We start from the raw sequence: 16,029 nt of genomic DNA, 5'->3' as shown, positions 1-16,029 counted from the left end.
TTAGCAAAAAAAAAACAAAAAACTCAGATGGGGATTAACCACTTCAGCCCCGGACCAATTGTCAGCCTAAGGACCAGAGGTCTTTTTACAATTTCGCACTGCACTGCTTTAACTGGTAATTGAGCGGTCATGCAATGTTGTACCCAAACGAAATTTGCGTCCTTTTCTTCCCACAAATAGAGCTTTCTTTTGATGGTATTTGATTGCCTCTGCGATATTTATTTTTTACGATATAAAAGGAAAAAGACTGCCATTTAAAAAAAAATATATATTTTCTAATTTTTGTTATAAGAAAAATCGAATGAACTGAATTTTAGTCATACATTTAGGCCAAAATGTATTCAGCCACACGTCTTTAGTAAAAAATAAAATGTCAATAAGCGTATATTTATTGGTTTGCGCAAAAGTTATAGCGTCTACAAACTAGAGTACATTTTCTGGAATTTACACAGCTTTTAATTTATGACTGCCTATCTCATTTCTTGAGGCGCTAAAATGGCAGGGCAGTACAACCTCCCCCCCCCAAATTACCCCATTTTGGAAAGTAGACACCCCAAGGAAATTGCTGAGGGGCATGTTGAGCACATTGAATATTTTTTTTGTCCCAAGTGATTGAATAATAACACAAAAAAAAAAAAAGTTTACAAAAAGTTGTCACTAAATGATATATTGCTCACACATGCCATAGTTATATGTGGAATTGCACCCCAAAATATATTCTGCTGCTTCTCCTGAGTACGGGGATACCACATATGTGGGACTTTTTGGGAGTCTAGCCGCGTACGGGACCCCGAAAACCAATCACTGCCTTCAGGATTTCTAAATGTGCAAATTTTTGATTTCACTCCTCACTACCCATCACAGTTTCGAAGGCCATAAAAGGCCAAAATAGCACAAACCACCCCCCCCCCCCCAAATGACCCCATTTTGGAAAGTAGTCACCCCAAGCTATTTACTGAGAGGCATGTTGAGTCCATGAAATATTTTATATTTTGCCACAAGTTGCAGGAATATTAAAAAATGTTATTTATTTTTTGCACAAAGTTGTCACTAAATGATATATTGCTCACACATGCTATGGGCATAAGTGAAATTACACCCCAAAATAAATTCTACTGCTTCTCCCGAGTACTAAGTACTAAGTACTAAGCACCGCCTTCAGGATTTAAATATAAAACGCTACCAAAAAAAACTGTTAGCGATCGTGGGGATCAGGCCTGACTCTGGTGGGCTGGGCGGAGAGGCAAAACGCAGGTGCTAGCAGGTATCTGGGCTGATCCCGCTAACAATGCGTTTTTTTGGAACCCTAAACTGCTGGGGATGCTAGTATAGATCTGATCAGATCAGATATTGATCTGTTCAGATACTATACCACTACGGGAGGTGTATGCTTTGCACGTGGGTGTTAGCGGTACTGGCACTAACCTAGCGCTGCCTGGGGCGACGCAGACCCTGACCCTAAAACCTAATTGATATAACCTGCCAGGTGATCAGGGGGTTAAACCCTTATTGGGTAATAAATGGTGGGTGCCCTGATTCTATAGAAAGCAAACTAACCAGAGTCACCGTAACACTTATATGGTGATCACTGGTGAAAGGGTTAACTAGGGGCAATCAGGGGGTTAAAATCTTTATTAGGTAGTATATGGGGGTCCCTGACGCTATATAAAAACCTGACGGGGAACCTAAATAACTAACTGGCTAACCAACGTCACTTATACGGTGATCGCTGGTGAAAGGGTTAACTCTAGGGGCAATCAGGGGGTTAAAATCTTTATTAGGTAGTATATGGGGGTACCTAATGCTATAAAAACCTGGTGGTGAACATAAAAAATAACTAGCTACCTAGCGGCACCAGTGACACTAATGCAGCGATCAGAAAAACGATTGCTTAGTGACACTGGCAAAAGGGGGTGAAAGGGTTAACTAGGGGCAATCAGGGGGTTAAAACCTTTATTGGGTAGTATATGGTGGTACCTAGCGCTATAAAAACCTGGCGGTGAACCTAAAAAAAATAACTAGCTACCTAGCGGCACCAGTGACACTAGTGCAGCGATCAGAAAAACGATCGCTTGGTGACACTGGCAAAAGGGGGTGAAAGAGTTAACTAGGGGCAATCAGGGGGTTAAAACCTTTATGGGGGGGCTACCCTGGACCTAACACTAACTGCCCTGACAGTTTTTACTGTCACAACTGACACTAAATGCAGTGATCAGTAAATAAATGATCACTGCAATCAGTGACACTGTGACTGGGAGGGGGGGGGGGGGCTGATCGGGGGGCGATATGTGTGCCTATGTGTACCTACACGTCAGTGTAGTGTTGGTGCACTTACTTTCGCTGTTCTCCTCGCAGTCCGGACAAAAAGACCGCCATGAGGAGAAATGACATCACTTCCTCCCTGCCTGTGTTTACACTACACAGGTGGGGGAAGCTTCTCATTCGCCAGGTGCGATCGAGAAGGGATGGCCAGAAACCAACGGCCATCCCCTCATCCTGGACACTCCTGAAGCGAAACGGACCGCCGCAGCCAGCGGGATGGGGTCCTATTGGACCCCACACCCACTGGAAGGCAAGCGCGTACATGTACGTGCTTGTGCCTGTCGGTGCCATTGTGCCGAAGTACATTGCCATGCGGTGGCCCTTAAGTGGTTAAATACCACCAAAAAGAAACTCTGTCTCTAAAAATAGTAACACTTTAGTTTGGGTACAGCATTGCATGACTGCGCAATTGTCATTCAAAGAGTGACAGCACTGAAAGCTGAAAATTGGCCTGGGCAGGAAGGGAGTGTAAGTGCCCTTTACTGAAGTGGTTAAAGGAACAGGATTTTTTTTTTTTTTTTTTTTTTTTTTTTTAGGGTTACAACCACTAAAGGACTGCCCACCGTGTATATAATGTGGCAGGGTGGCCCTATTGCAGGGAACAACTAACACGTACATCGTTTCATGCACGAGACACTGCGGGCTTGTGTGGAGCACATGCGGGGGTCCTGCTGCCGTGATGTCCGCCAGCCACCCGTGATCGATCCTCAGAGGGGCAGAACAGAGATCTGCCTATGTAAACAAAGCAGATCCCCGTTCTGACAGGGGACTACAAAGAGATTGTATTTGTCCCCTATTTTGTAGACACTATAACTTTTGCACAAACAAATCAATATATGCGTATTATGATTTTTTTATTTACCAAAAATATATAGAAGAATACATATTGACCTAAACTGATGAATAAATTAGTTTTTTTTATTTTTGTATTGGATATGCAATATAGCAAAAAGTTAAAAATATTGTTTTTTCAAAATTGTTGGTCTTTCGTTTATAGCGCAAAAAATAAAAACCGCAGAGGTGATCAAATACCACCAAAAGAAAGCTCTATTTGTGTGTAAAAGAAGGACAATTTTATTTGGGTACAGCGTTGTACGCCTGCGCAACTGTCAGTTAAAGTAATGCAGTGCCGTATGGCAAAAAATGGCCTGTTCATTAAGGGTTAAATCCTTAATGGGCTGAAGTGGTTAAGCAAAAAAAATTTTGCCACCATGCTCAGATCCTCAAAATACAAGCAGCTTGTCTAGAATCACAGAAGCAAATCATAAATGTCTATTTCATTATGCAGTAGTGAAAGATACATCGTAGTCGATAAAAAAAAAGTAAAGGATGGGATTGTAGAATTCTATTGGAAATTATTTGTTTCTGAAAGGTAAATGTTGAAGACAGCCCAAGAGAGATTTTCTGTAAAGTCTAATAATTTTTTTAATCTAATAATCTAATAATATATCCAAATATTAAACTTACGTCTGCATTTGTAACCTTGTTTGTTCAAGCCCCTGTAAAATAAAAAACAAACACAGTGAGTAGTCAGTGGCACTTCCCATGCAGAATAATTTGCTTTCCTGACAAGCAGACCGTGCTTTAACCCCAAAATGTTTTCTTATGACTAGCAGAAATCTTAACCGTTGAATGATCTTACCTAATATGCATGGGTCTGCGCACACTAGGCAGCTGAAAAAATGCCAGAACCTCTTGCAGAAAACGCAGTATAAAAAAATGCTCATAGCGGCTCTTATAGCACAAGAATTTATGGGCATTAGCTTTTATAAGCGTTTTTTCCCAAAAACATTCAACTTTGCTCATTTTGCACTATAATCAATGTACAGCTTGAATCCTGAATGCTCCTAAACACTGTGTTTATGCACATTTATGAGCGTTTGTGTGTCGAGCTCTTTTTTTCTGCCTGAAAGCGCCTCTCAAAAACAGGATTCTTGTGGGTTTTTTTTCCTGCCTGAAAACGCTTCTCTGCAAATATGCCTGTAACCTCCCTAATGCGCATAGACAAAACAATCTAGCATAGAGCTGCTTCTACAGGCTAATAGTTCTTTCATGTCTGTTCAACTGCTCCCGGGTCAGCAATTGAGGACAGTAAACACTGAGAGGGGGTGGCAGAATGAAGCAAACAAAAAAAAGCTCCCTATAGCAGACAGCTTCCATAACGAAATATTAAAATATCAGGATACCCTTTGTATAGTACATTCTGAAAATTACACTGCTGCCATCTCAAAGCCCCCCTAAAACCTACTGATCACATCACCAATTACCAAACAGCAATATATTAAAAATTAAGACACTTTTTAAACTATGTTGTTGGTTAACAAAAGCAGTTTTCAAATTCACGGTCCTCCTTACCACACAAACTCTCTGCACACAGAGCAAAATGTGGGCTGACCAAAAAATGTGGCAATGAACTCATGGTTCTTAATGTAGTGTATTTTAGCCTGTTTGATGGCTCCTCTCCTCCTGTTTATAGTCACCAAGCCCTCGTCTTCCCGTATCGACTGCTTGCAATCTGTTAGGACAGAACAGGCGACAAAATGAAAATGCTACAGATGCACGAGTAATGCTACACAACAATGAAACAGTAGCTATTAGTTTAGGAAATCAATAAAAAATAAAGATATATACAGTAATGTCAAACATTTTGCTTTGCATCAACAAGGTAATATTTAAAATACAGGATAACAATGATAAAAATACATGCAAAGAACTGTAGCTGCTAATATCAGTAAAAATAAAAATTATTTACAAGACAACAATCTTTTCAGCAGATGGCGCAGAACAATGAAGAGGAGCAAACTACTGCTGTTCATGCACTTTGAACAGCAAAAGATTCAAATAAATCAAGATATTAACAAAATATTTGCTACATTTGATTTGGTCTTTACAGACCAAACCTAAATAAACAAATATTATATTCAGCAATACACTACACATAGCCAAAAGACAAAACAGACACATTGAAACAACCAGCAAGACTTCCTCATTGTGGAACAGATAGCTGCTCCACGGCAAAGACATCCAGGTAGGCAGTGCAATGACCCCTCCAATGAACAGACACAGCACCTTGCATAGTAAAAGATAGAGCTCCAACACAGCTATCCTGGACTGTACTCAGCATAAACAAAGACTAAAGACCTGCTCTGTGTAACTCGAAAAACTCAGTGATGTACATGGGAGGGGGAAAGAGACAGAGGGAGTGAGCGAGAATAGTGCTTTAAGGGAAATAGAATTACACTAGACTCACACTACTGCTGCTGGATAATCATGCATTTTCTGTACGTTGTTGCATGCTTTTTATGCGTTTTCATTTTTCCTGTGTTTTTTTCTTGTAGAAGGTAGAGACTGGTTACCAAGCACAAAAACCCTGACTAAAATGCATTGTAAAAGGCTGTGAGGCCTAAAATGGTCTATGCTGCACCAAAAAAAAAAAAGTACCTGGACCTTTTCAAAAATCCCCTTGCACCATGTTGCATTGATGTGAATGGGCACCACAGAGGATTGTAATGTACTGCCAGCTCTTCCATGCCATGGAGTAGCCTACAAATTCAACAGTTTACGATAAACTATTTAGCATTCATAGTGCCAACACTACATACTGTATATACTAGCGTATTGGCCCACCTGAATATAAGCCGAGGCTCCTAATTTTACCACAAAAAAACTGGGAAACCTTATTGACTAAAGTATAAGCCTAGGGTGGGAAAATGCGGCAGCTACTGGGTAAAAAATACCCTTCTGCAGCCTCACTGTGCCCATTTGCAGCCATACATTTGATTACTAAAACAAGTGTTATGCAGTCTGTTCGGCCGCCCATTGTAACAAAGCTCCGCCTCCTCCTCATCCATGATAAGAAGGGACACTGATACAGTTTCCCAGCATTGTATCAGTGTTCCTCTATCACAGACGAGGAGGAGGCAGGGCTTTGTTACAATGGACGGCCGAACAGACTGCATAACACAGTGGGAGACACCCTCTGTTTTAGTAATCAAAAGGTACGGCTGCTGTACGGCTCACTCAAATATAAGCCGAGGGGGATTTTTCAGCCTAAAAAAAAAATGGGCTTAAAAACTCAGCTTAGCATTCCCTAAAATTTACAATTTTTATCTAATTTCATTACAACCACATGGCATATAATGACTCAGCAATGGTTATATACCAGGGTGGATAAAAATAAAAATAAAATAAAAAAAATCAATGATTTATTAATTTTTTTTAATTCTCAAAAACCATCCGATTTTTTTTTTTTATTTAAAATCATTTTTTTTTTTTATTTCTATCAAAATTATTTTAATCAAATGCTTTTGGAGTAAAAATCAAAAAGGCAGTTTTCTATTTAAGATGCATTCATAATTTAGTTTATTCAGCATGATAGGGAGCTTGGTTATGTAGCATGAGGCTGTATATTCTGCAATATTTAAATTTTTGGTAAACTCATTCAATGAACTCAAGCTGTGCAAGCTGAAATAACATGCACTGCATTGATGCATTCACACAATGTCACAGTAACCATGAGATAAAACAAAAATTCAGGAATATTCCTTCATCCCATTGTTTTGAAAATCTATGTACACTACAGATTGTATGATTGAACTGTTTCTGATATCGCTGTTTTACTAACCCGATAGCTTATTATTCTAAATAGGAAACCTTCATTTTGTTTGCAAATATTAAAGATTCGAAATACCATCAAGAATAAGTCTTTACATTTAAACAGCCCCCATCATTTCAGATCCATCATGGCAGCAACTGTTAGCCGATATCCACTCACCTGCTGCCATCACGTCACGCACCACCAGCCATCCCATTAAAGTGAATGAGACTGTTGGTGAGCAAACAGCGGGTCAGAGGAGGAGCTGCTGTGGGACAGAGATGACAGTTGCTCTTTAAAAATTATGATTTAAAGCGAGTTGATATAAATTGAGCATTTTTACTAGTGATTTAAATCATGATTTAAATTGACTTGATTTAAATCAAATCCACCCGGTTATATACACATACAAATTTTAGCCAAAGTATGATCTAACAGTTTCTAGTTATTGTGCATGTTTAAGGGTATTACCTTTTGTAAGTTCTATATAGTCATATTTAGATCTTCTGAATTGCACTTATTAAAGAAAACCTGCACAACGCAAATTATGGAGGTTGCTATACCTGACTCCTTCTGAAAATGCTAGTTGCCTTATGTCAACACTCTCGATAAAAAAACGGTAAGAAGTAAACAGATCCGGAGTTCTGACTATACTCTTACTTGCGAATTTGCATACTTTTTATGGGTTATAGATTCAGAAAGTATTAAAAGAGAAGTATGGCCAAAGCTCCTTTGGCCAAACTCCTCCTGTAGGTCACAGGATTGCACTTAGTTCTGCAATCCTGTGATCCAGATTCAGCCAACAGTGGGCAAAAGACAGCGATCAACTGACATGGCAGAGCCAGTCCAGGCCCTGCAAGGATCCAGATGATTATGTTGGGATCCACCTAGATGCCTGACTTGTAGCTGGCTCAGCCTCTCAGTGTGCCGCTGAGAGCCTGTGCTAGCTACTCCCACCCCCTCCATAGTCCGGTGCTCACACAAGCACTGGAGAGGCATAGCACAGTGCGCTGACAGTCAATCGGCTCTCTGCTCACTAAAGACCAAGAACTGAAGCAGTCATGTGGTCATTCAGTTCTCATTCGTAAAGCTGGTGGGGGAAAGCTGCAGCATCAGATCGATCCTGCAGCCACATAGGCGAATATTAAATGATTGTTTAAGCCCCGCAGTTCTCTTTTAATACGCTACAAGAAAACAAGTTTAAAAAGAGTGCTACGAATACTGTCAATACTTCTTAAAATCCTAGCTGTCTGATTGTCCTTGTGTTTAACAGTTACCTGTTATTTTTTAGAATGTGGAAACTATAAACATATCTGGGGAATCCAGGTATGTCACAATAAATGCGGTCTGGCTATAACCCCCTGCCAAAGTTATCTTAACTCACTGTGTGACTATTACCACTTCTTTTCACTTTGGGGCAACCAAGATTCACAAGCCCCTGCTCTATTGTTTTCTGAAATTTTTTGTGATTACTTGACTTATTTGTGTGGTCCAAAGCTGTAAAAATAGAGCACCGGCAGAAGTAGGAATAGAACTGGGAACTTTAGAAGAGGGATAGGTAATTGGCAGATTTTAAATATACTTGAATCTCCCTAACAGTGAAGTTTTGGACAGACTTCCACCTCTGATTTTTCTAGACTTGTATACAAATAATAATAAAGCTACATTAACCTTTTTTTGGGATGCATAAATAAATGAAGGCTAACAATTTGACTCCTGCACTTTGATACAGATTCAAGTAGCCAATACTAATGATATCAGAAGCAATGTGAGCAAATATAAGAACACAACTATTGTAAAAGCTGAAGCTAACATTGGCTATAAATGACAAGTGCTTCACAGGTCAGGCATAACAGGACCTGTATTTACATGCAAAAGGCTGGTTAAGTGTCAATGTTTAGACTGGGGGTGCACTACCTACTGTTCCAGAAATTAAATGGTTAAGTCAGTATGTATGTCATGTCCTCCGACAACTTCACACCCAGCATTCCACTATGTGTGAGATTCTCTGCTGAGAGAACACTCTCAGAGGAGAAAGACTTGAGAGTGCAAAACCATACAACACATAGATAGTAAACATCAAAGAACATCAGAATGTTCACTGAAATATATGTTATACTCCGTTCTTTAGCATAATTTATACCTGTGTCCTCCAGAAAAAACTGCACCGACATTAGCACTTTTGCTTGGGGCTGCAGGTCCAGCTGTAAAAAAAAAAAAAAAAAAAAAAAACGAAAAAAAGTATATGAATTTTTTTTAATTTATCTCTATATATATATATATATATATATATATATATATATATATATATATATATATATATATATATATATATATATATACATATATATATATATATATATACACATATACATATATATACACATATATACACATATACATATATATATATACATATACATATATATATATATATATATATATATATATATATATATATATATATATATATATATATACACACATACATATACATATACACACACACACACACCTACCTCACAAAAGTGAGTACACCCCTCACATTTTTGTAAATAATTTTATGATATCTTTTCATGTGACAACACTGAAGAAATTACACTTTGCTTCGACTAGAAGTAGTGAGTGTACAGCTTGTATAACAATGTAAATTTTCTGCCCCCTCAAAATAACTCAACCCACTATGTCTAAACTGCTGGCAACAAAAGTGAGTACACCCCTAAATGAAAATGTCCAAAATTGGGCCCAAAGTATCAATATTTTGTGTGGCCACCATTATGTTAACCCTCTTGGGCATAGAGATCACCAGAACTTCAGAGGTTGCCACTGGAGTCTTCTTCCACTCCTCCATGACGACATCATGAGGCAGGTGGATGTTGGAGACCTTGCACTCCTCCACCTTCCATTTGAGGATACTCCATAGATGCTCAATAGGGTTTAGGTCTGGAGACATGCTTGGCTAGTCCATCACCTTTACCCTCAGCTTCTTTAGCAAGGCATTGGTTGTCTTGGAGGTGTGTTTTGGGTCGTTATGTTGGAATATTGCCCTGTGACCCAGACTCTGAAGGGAGGGGATCAGTATTTCACAGTACATTTTGACATTCATGGTTCCCTCAATGAACTGTAGTTCCCCAGTGCCAGCAGCATTCATGCAGCTCTGGACCCTGACACTCCCAACACCTGGATTGACTGTAGTATGGTACTCTAACTGCCGTCACACACGTCTGAACCAAGTAAGTTTATCTTAGCCTCATCAGGCCACAGAATATGGTTCCGGTAATCCATGTCCTTAGTCTGCTTGTCTTCAAGAAACGGTCTGTGGGCTTTCTTGTGCATCATCTTTAGAAGAGGCTTCCTTCTGGGACAACAGCCATGCAGATTAATTTTATATAAAACTTTTATACAAAACCTTTTTATTATTAAATTATCTTTGGTAATGCACTAGGTGTGCGTGCCTTCCATTTCTGTTTTTCTTGTAGTTATTTTCGGATTACCGAATCTGAGGAAGGCAGCATCCACCCAGTTTTGGGTACAATATAGACCTTTTCACACCACCATTTTATTTGACATCTGTTACTTCACACCTTGGAAGACCTATTAGTGCTGGAAGTGACTGTGTTTTTTGTAAAATCTTATCAACCTGGGAGCAGTGAGATAGGGCAGAACGATTCTGGGAGGTTTGGCTCCTTATCTGGTTTAGTGATTAGTACTATCAGTGCCTCTTTAATGGTCTTGGGTAGAGTGGATGCTTTGAATATATGGTTGAATAGCGAAAGGTGCTTAGGGACAAGAAATTCAGATTATGTGGAATAGAGTGCTACAGGTAGGCCGTCCAAGCCCCCAGTGATTTGGAACGGGGGAATTTGGCTATGGCTTCAGCTATCTCCACTGTCGTAAGTGGCGCCTCTAATTCTGCAGCCTGTCCTCAGTAAGTTGAGGCATGTCTATCCCAGTGAGGAATAAATCCATTGGGGATACAGTGTCAGAGACCAAGGTTGTGTATAGTGCCGTTAAACATTTCCTGAAAATTTCTGTCACTTGACTAGGCTCAATCACCAGTCCACCTCCAGGAGATCAGAGCGAGATCACCAACGGAGGCCTCCCTTCGCATTGTACCAGGTAAGCTAAAAGTTTCCCTGCTCTCTCCTCAATCTCAAATAGTTTTTGCTTATTAAAAAATAATTTGCACTTAGACTTTTCTTATTGCATTTGCTCAACTATCCTAGAAACGCATTTTGAGGTTGGTTGCCCTGTTGGCCATGGAATGTTCTACGAAAGCTCTCTCCGCAGACAACATATGAGCTGTCACCTGGGTCAGAGCCGTCACTGAAGTCCTTTTCAATCTGTTGATTCTAGTTATTAGAGTAGAGCGGATATGCACCTTAAATGCATCCCATACTGCAGGCGGTGAAGAATTTTCCTTTTAGGTCAAAAAGTTAAATTTTGGTCTCATCTGACCAGAGCAGCTTCTTCCACGTTTGCTGTGCCCCCCACCCTACGTGGCTTCTCGCAAACTGCAAATGGGACTTTTTATGGCTTTCTTTCAACAAAAGCTTTCCTCTTTCCACTCCTCCATAAAGGCCAAATATGCGGAGTGCATGACTAATAGTTGTCTTGTGCACAGATTCTCCCACCTGAGCTGTGGATCTCTGCAGCTCCTCCAGAGTTACCATGGACCTTTTGGCTGCTTCACTCATTTGCTCTCCTTGTCCAGCCTGTCAGTTTAGGTGGCAGGTCTTGGTAGGTTTGCAGCTGTGCCATACTCTTTCCATTTTTGGGTGAAGGATTAAACAGTGCTCCGTGAGATGTTCAAAGCTTGGGATATTTTTTTTATTTTTATAACCCAACCCTGCTTTAAATTTCTCCACGACTTTATCCCTGACCTGTCTGGTGTGTTCCTTGGCCTTCATGATGCCGTTTACCAAGGTTCTCCAAGAAACCTTTGAGGGCTTCACAGAACAGCTGTATTGATACTGAGATTAAATTACACAGGTGGACTCTATTTACTAATTAGGTGACTTCTGAAGACAACTGCTTCCACTAGATTCTAGTTAGGGGTATCAGAGTAAAGGGGGCTGAATACAAAGGCACGCCACACTTTTCAGATATTTGTAAAAAAATTTAAATCCATTTATCATTTTCCTTCTACTTCACAATTACGTGGCACTTTGTGTTGGTCTATCACATAAAATCCCAATAAAAAATGAATGTAAATAATATTAAGGGGTATGAATACTTTTTCAAGGCACTGCATACACACACACACACACACACACACACACACACACACACACAGTAGGTAGATAGATGATCACAATCATTGTTCATACTTCATCCTCACCCAAAACTCAGATTTCCCATTTCCCTTTTTGCATCGTTCAGCAAGCACAGACACCCCAACTGTGGCCTCAGAGAGTGGGTCTTCAGCCGCCTTCATTAGCACTATCTGGATAACACGGCCCTCATGGATGTGTGCATCAAACGTGGACTTCCAGTCTGGATACATTGTAGGTTTCTTCTGTACCAAGGTCTTTCCTCTTTCTGTTGTAATAAATACAGATTGGAATGATGAATAATTAATTTTTGTGACAAAGAAATCACTGGTAATTTCTGTCAGAATTATACATCACATGACATCACATATTATACAGATGTAGGAATAGGTGTCACAAGATTTGCCACCACGACTAAGAAATCTCTTCATCAAAAGGAGACCTGCATCTACACTTACTTGTAACGCAGAGTGCACAGGGGACAGCAGTCATCACCTGGAGTTGAGCAGGGAAGCAATATATCTCAGGCTCAGTGTTGTAACCCTATCCCATGCCTATTGCATGCATGGGGATCCAGGAAATCACAAGACCAAAACAAGAAAAAGCATTACTAAAGCTGTCAATGAACACAGCAGTGAAGTTTGGAAGCGATCATGCACAAGTGCCCCCATGGGAAGCAAATTCCCATGGGGGCACTGGACAGGAGGAGCCAGGAGGAGTCAGCAGGGGACCCGAGAAGAGGAGGTTTGGGGGGACACTGTGCAATACCATTACAAAGAGCAGGCAAGTGTCGAGTTTTTTTATTTATTTATTTTTTATTTATTTATACAGCAACATTCTCAGTACTTCGCTAGATTTCAAGCTATTAAGCCGGAATCATCTCGTTACTGTTTTTGTCCCGGCAGATGACTTCCTTGTAAAAGCAATCGTACCTAGCAGCCAACTAGCCACTAGATTGCTTTTGCAAGCAGTGATGGGGAACATCCAACCCTCATTTGAAGGACATTGTCGTTTTTATATACTTTCCCTCACTGTGATCCATATACACCCTAAAACCACTACCTGCCTTTTTGGTTTGGTTGAGCCACTAGAGATCTGGGTATCTTGCTTTACAATACTTAAACTATAGTCTTCTAATTGAAACCAATCTGAGTCTCCCGGGCTCTCCTAGAAAGGATTGGTGAACAATGCTTTGGCACACTATAAAGTGACTTATTTGAGTAGAGACTGTCTAGAAAAGTGGTTGGATTCCTCACAAACTGCTTAAAGCATTTTTACTACTCCAACTTTTTATATTGCTGATATGTGCATGCTGTACTTGTATGAGAAATTATCCTGTTCTCTTTGTATTGTTTCCTTGGTTTGAAACCCATGGCATCCCCAGCTAGTCCCCTTGTTTTCCTATTTAAAACTGACCACACTAAGAAGGAGAACACACTATGGTCAGTTCTCTAGCTATGCTGGGAACTTGCATATGATCTAGGGTCACCTCCAATTATCAGACTTGTCCTGACACAACCCCCCCCCCCCCCGCGCACAGCCATTCACTGAATAGCTCAGCATGCTGCTGCTTCTCCTCCCCCCAGCAGTCTGGTGCGGTTCAGGAGGGGGGAGGCTGCTCGCTCGTCCCCACCCCCTTTCCTGACCGGCCAGGCTGTGTGCTCGGATAGGGGTCTGGTATGGATTTTGGGGGGACCCCCACACAGTTTTTTCGGCGTAGGGGGGTTCCCCTTAAAATCCATACCAGACCTAAGGGCCTGGCTTGCCCCTGGAGGGGAACCCATGCTGGTTTTTATTATTAGAGGGGATACTTTTCCTGTAAAGTCGCTTCAATATAGATGGAGATTATTATTATTATTCAGGATTTATATAGCGCCAACAGTTTGCGCAGCGCTTTACAATATGAGGGCAGACAGTACACTTACAATACAAATCAATACAGGAGGGATCAGAGGGCCCTGCTCGTTAGAGCTTACAATCTAGAAGGGAGGGTCAAGTTGAAACAAAAAGGTAATAACTGTGGGGGATGAGCTGATGGAGAAAATGAAAATACAGTTAGGTGTGGGTGGGGTAGGCTTCTCTGAAGAGAAGTGTTTTCAGGGATCGTCTGAAAGCTAATAAAGTAGGAGATAGGCGGACAGATTGGGGTAGAGCATTCCATAGGATTTGGAAAAGTCCTGGAGGCGAGTATGGGAGGAGGTGATGAGGGAGCTAGAGAGCAGGAGGTCTTGAGAGGAACAAGGAGAATGAGTAGGTTGGTATTTAGAGACTAATCTAGTGATGTAGCTGGGGGCAGAGTTGTGGATGGCTTTGTACGTAGTTGTTAGTATTTTGAATTTAATTCTTTGGCTGAGCGGAAGCCAGTGGAGGGATTGACAGAGAGGAGTAGCAGACACAGAGCGATTGGTAAGGTGGATTTAGTCTGGCAGCGGCATTCATGATGGATTGAAGAGGTGATAGACTATGTAGAGGTAAGCCAATGAGAAGGGAGTTGCAGTAGTCGAGGCGGGAGATGACCAGCGAGTGAATTAAGAGCTTTGTTGTGTCATTGGTTTGAAAGGGGCGTATTTTGGAGATGTTGCGGAGGTTGAGGAGGCAGGATTTGGACAGTGATTGGATGTTGCTTGAAGGAGAGTTCAGAGTCCAGGACTACACCTAGAACTTTGGCGTGAGGGGATGGGCTTATGGTTGTGCCATTGATTTTGACAGTGAGATCAGGGGAAGGGGCATATGGGGGAGGAAAAATTATAAGTTCGGTTTTGGATAGATTGAGTTTGAGGAAGTGGTGTGGCATCCAGACTGATATATCTGATAGTAAATTAGTGATACACGAGGAGACAGAGGGAGTGAGCTGAGGGGTAGAGAAATAGATTTGGGTGTCGTCAGCATAGAGGTGGTATTGGAAGCCATGGAAGGCTATCAGTTGACCCAGGGAGGAGGTATAGATTGAAAATAGGAGTGGTCCAAGAACAGAACCTTGGGGGACCCCAACAGAGAAAGGAAGAGGAGAGGAGGAAGTAGAGTTGTAAGAAACGCTAAAGGTGCGGTTGGATAAGTAGGAAGAGAACCATCTTAGAGTACAGTCACGGAGACCAAAGGTGTGGAGTTTTTTTTTTTTAAGGAGGAGGGGGTGGTCAACCGTATCAAAGGCAGCAGAGAGGTCCAGGAGGAGGAGTACAGAATAACGTTGATTGGTTTTGGCCGTTAGTAGATTGTTAGTTTTAGGAGAGCAGTTTCTGTGGAGTGTTGAGGACGAAATCCAGACTGAAGGGGATCAAGAAGGCCATTATCAGCGAGGTGGACACTCAGTCGGTTGTAGACCAGACGTTCGAGGAGTTTGGATAAGAAGGGGAGCAAGGAGATGGGGCGTAGGTTGTTAGGATTGGATGGGTCCAGTGAGGGTTTTTTAAGTATGGGTCTGACAAGTGCAAGTTTTAGAGAGTTGGGGAAGATGCCAGAAGAGAGGGAGAGATTGAAGATGCGAGTTAGAAAGTGTAACATAGAGCCAGAGGGTGAACGTAGCATTTGTGAGGGAACAGGATCCAGAGGGCAGGTGGAAAGGTGGACATTACCAAGTAGTTTAGCAACTTTGTCTATAGTGGTGGGGTTGAAAGAGGGAAGTAATGATTGTGCCTGTGGGCATGATGTGTAAAGCGTGGAGGGTATCAGAACAGTAGAGATCTCCGCGCGAATTATATCAATCTTCTGTTTGAAGCGATTGGCCATCTTCTGGGCAGTGAGTGAGTTGGCGGGTGGAGGACGAAGTAGAGAGTTGAAAGTAGAGAAGAGTTGACCGGGACGGGATGATAGGTTGCTGATGAGTGATAAAATAGTTCTGCT

General features: G+C 41.2%; 1 protein-coding gene across 4 annotated transcripts in view; it reads right to left on the bottom strand.

Annotated features, from left to right (window-relative positions):
- Positions 1 to 16,029, bottom strand: part of PRKCD (protein kinase C delta) — a 217,586-nt gene that overhangs the window by 89,041 nt on the left and 112,516 nt on the right. For all 4 annotated transcript variants that reach the window (XM_077452275.1, XM_077452278.1, XM_077452277.1 and 1 more), the window contains 4 exons: positions 12,258 to 12,457; positions 9,060 to 9,120; positions 4,678 to 4,837; positions 3,790 to 3,821 (listed from right to left, as the gene is read on the bottom strand). In XM_077452275.1, the coding sequence (XP_077308401.1) occupies positions 3,790 to 3,821; positions 4,678 to 4,837; positions 9,060 to 9,120; positions 12,258 to 12,457 (453 nt within the window). The remainder of the gene's footprint in view (positions 1 to 3,789; positions 3,822 to 4,677; positions 4,838 to 9,059; positions 9,121 to 12,257; positions 12,458 to 16,029) is intronic.

The sequence above is a fragment of the Lithobates pipiens genome, unplaced genomic scaffold (genome assembly GCF_037356315.1).
Source record: "Lithobates pipiens isolate NorthernLeopardFrog02 unplaced genomic scaffold, aLitPip1_a1.2 Scaffold_23, whole genome shotgun sequence".
Classification (NCBI taxonomy): domain Eukaryota; kingdom Metazoa; phylum Chordata; class Amphibia; order Anura; family Ranidae; genus Lithobates; species Lithobates pipiens.
This window is presented reverse-complemented; position numbering and strand designations above follow the sequence as displayed.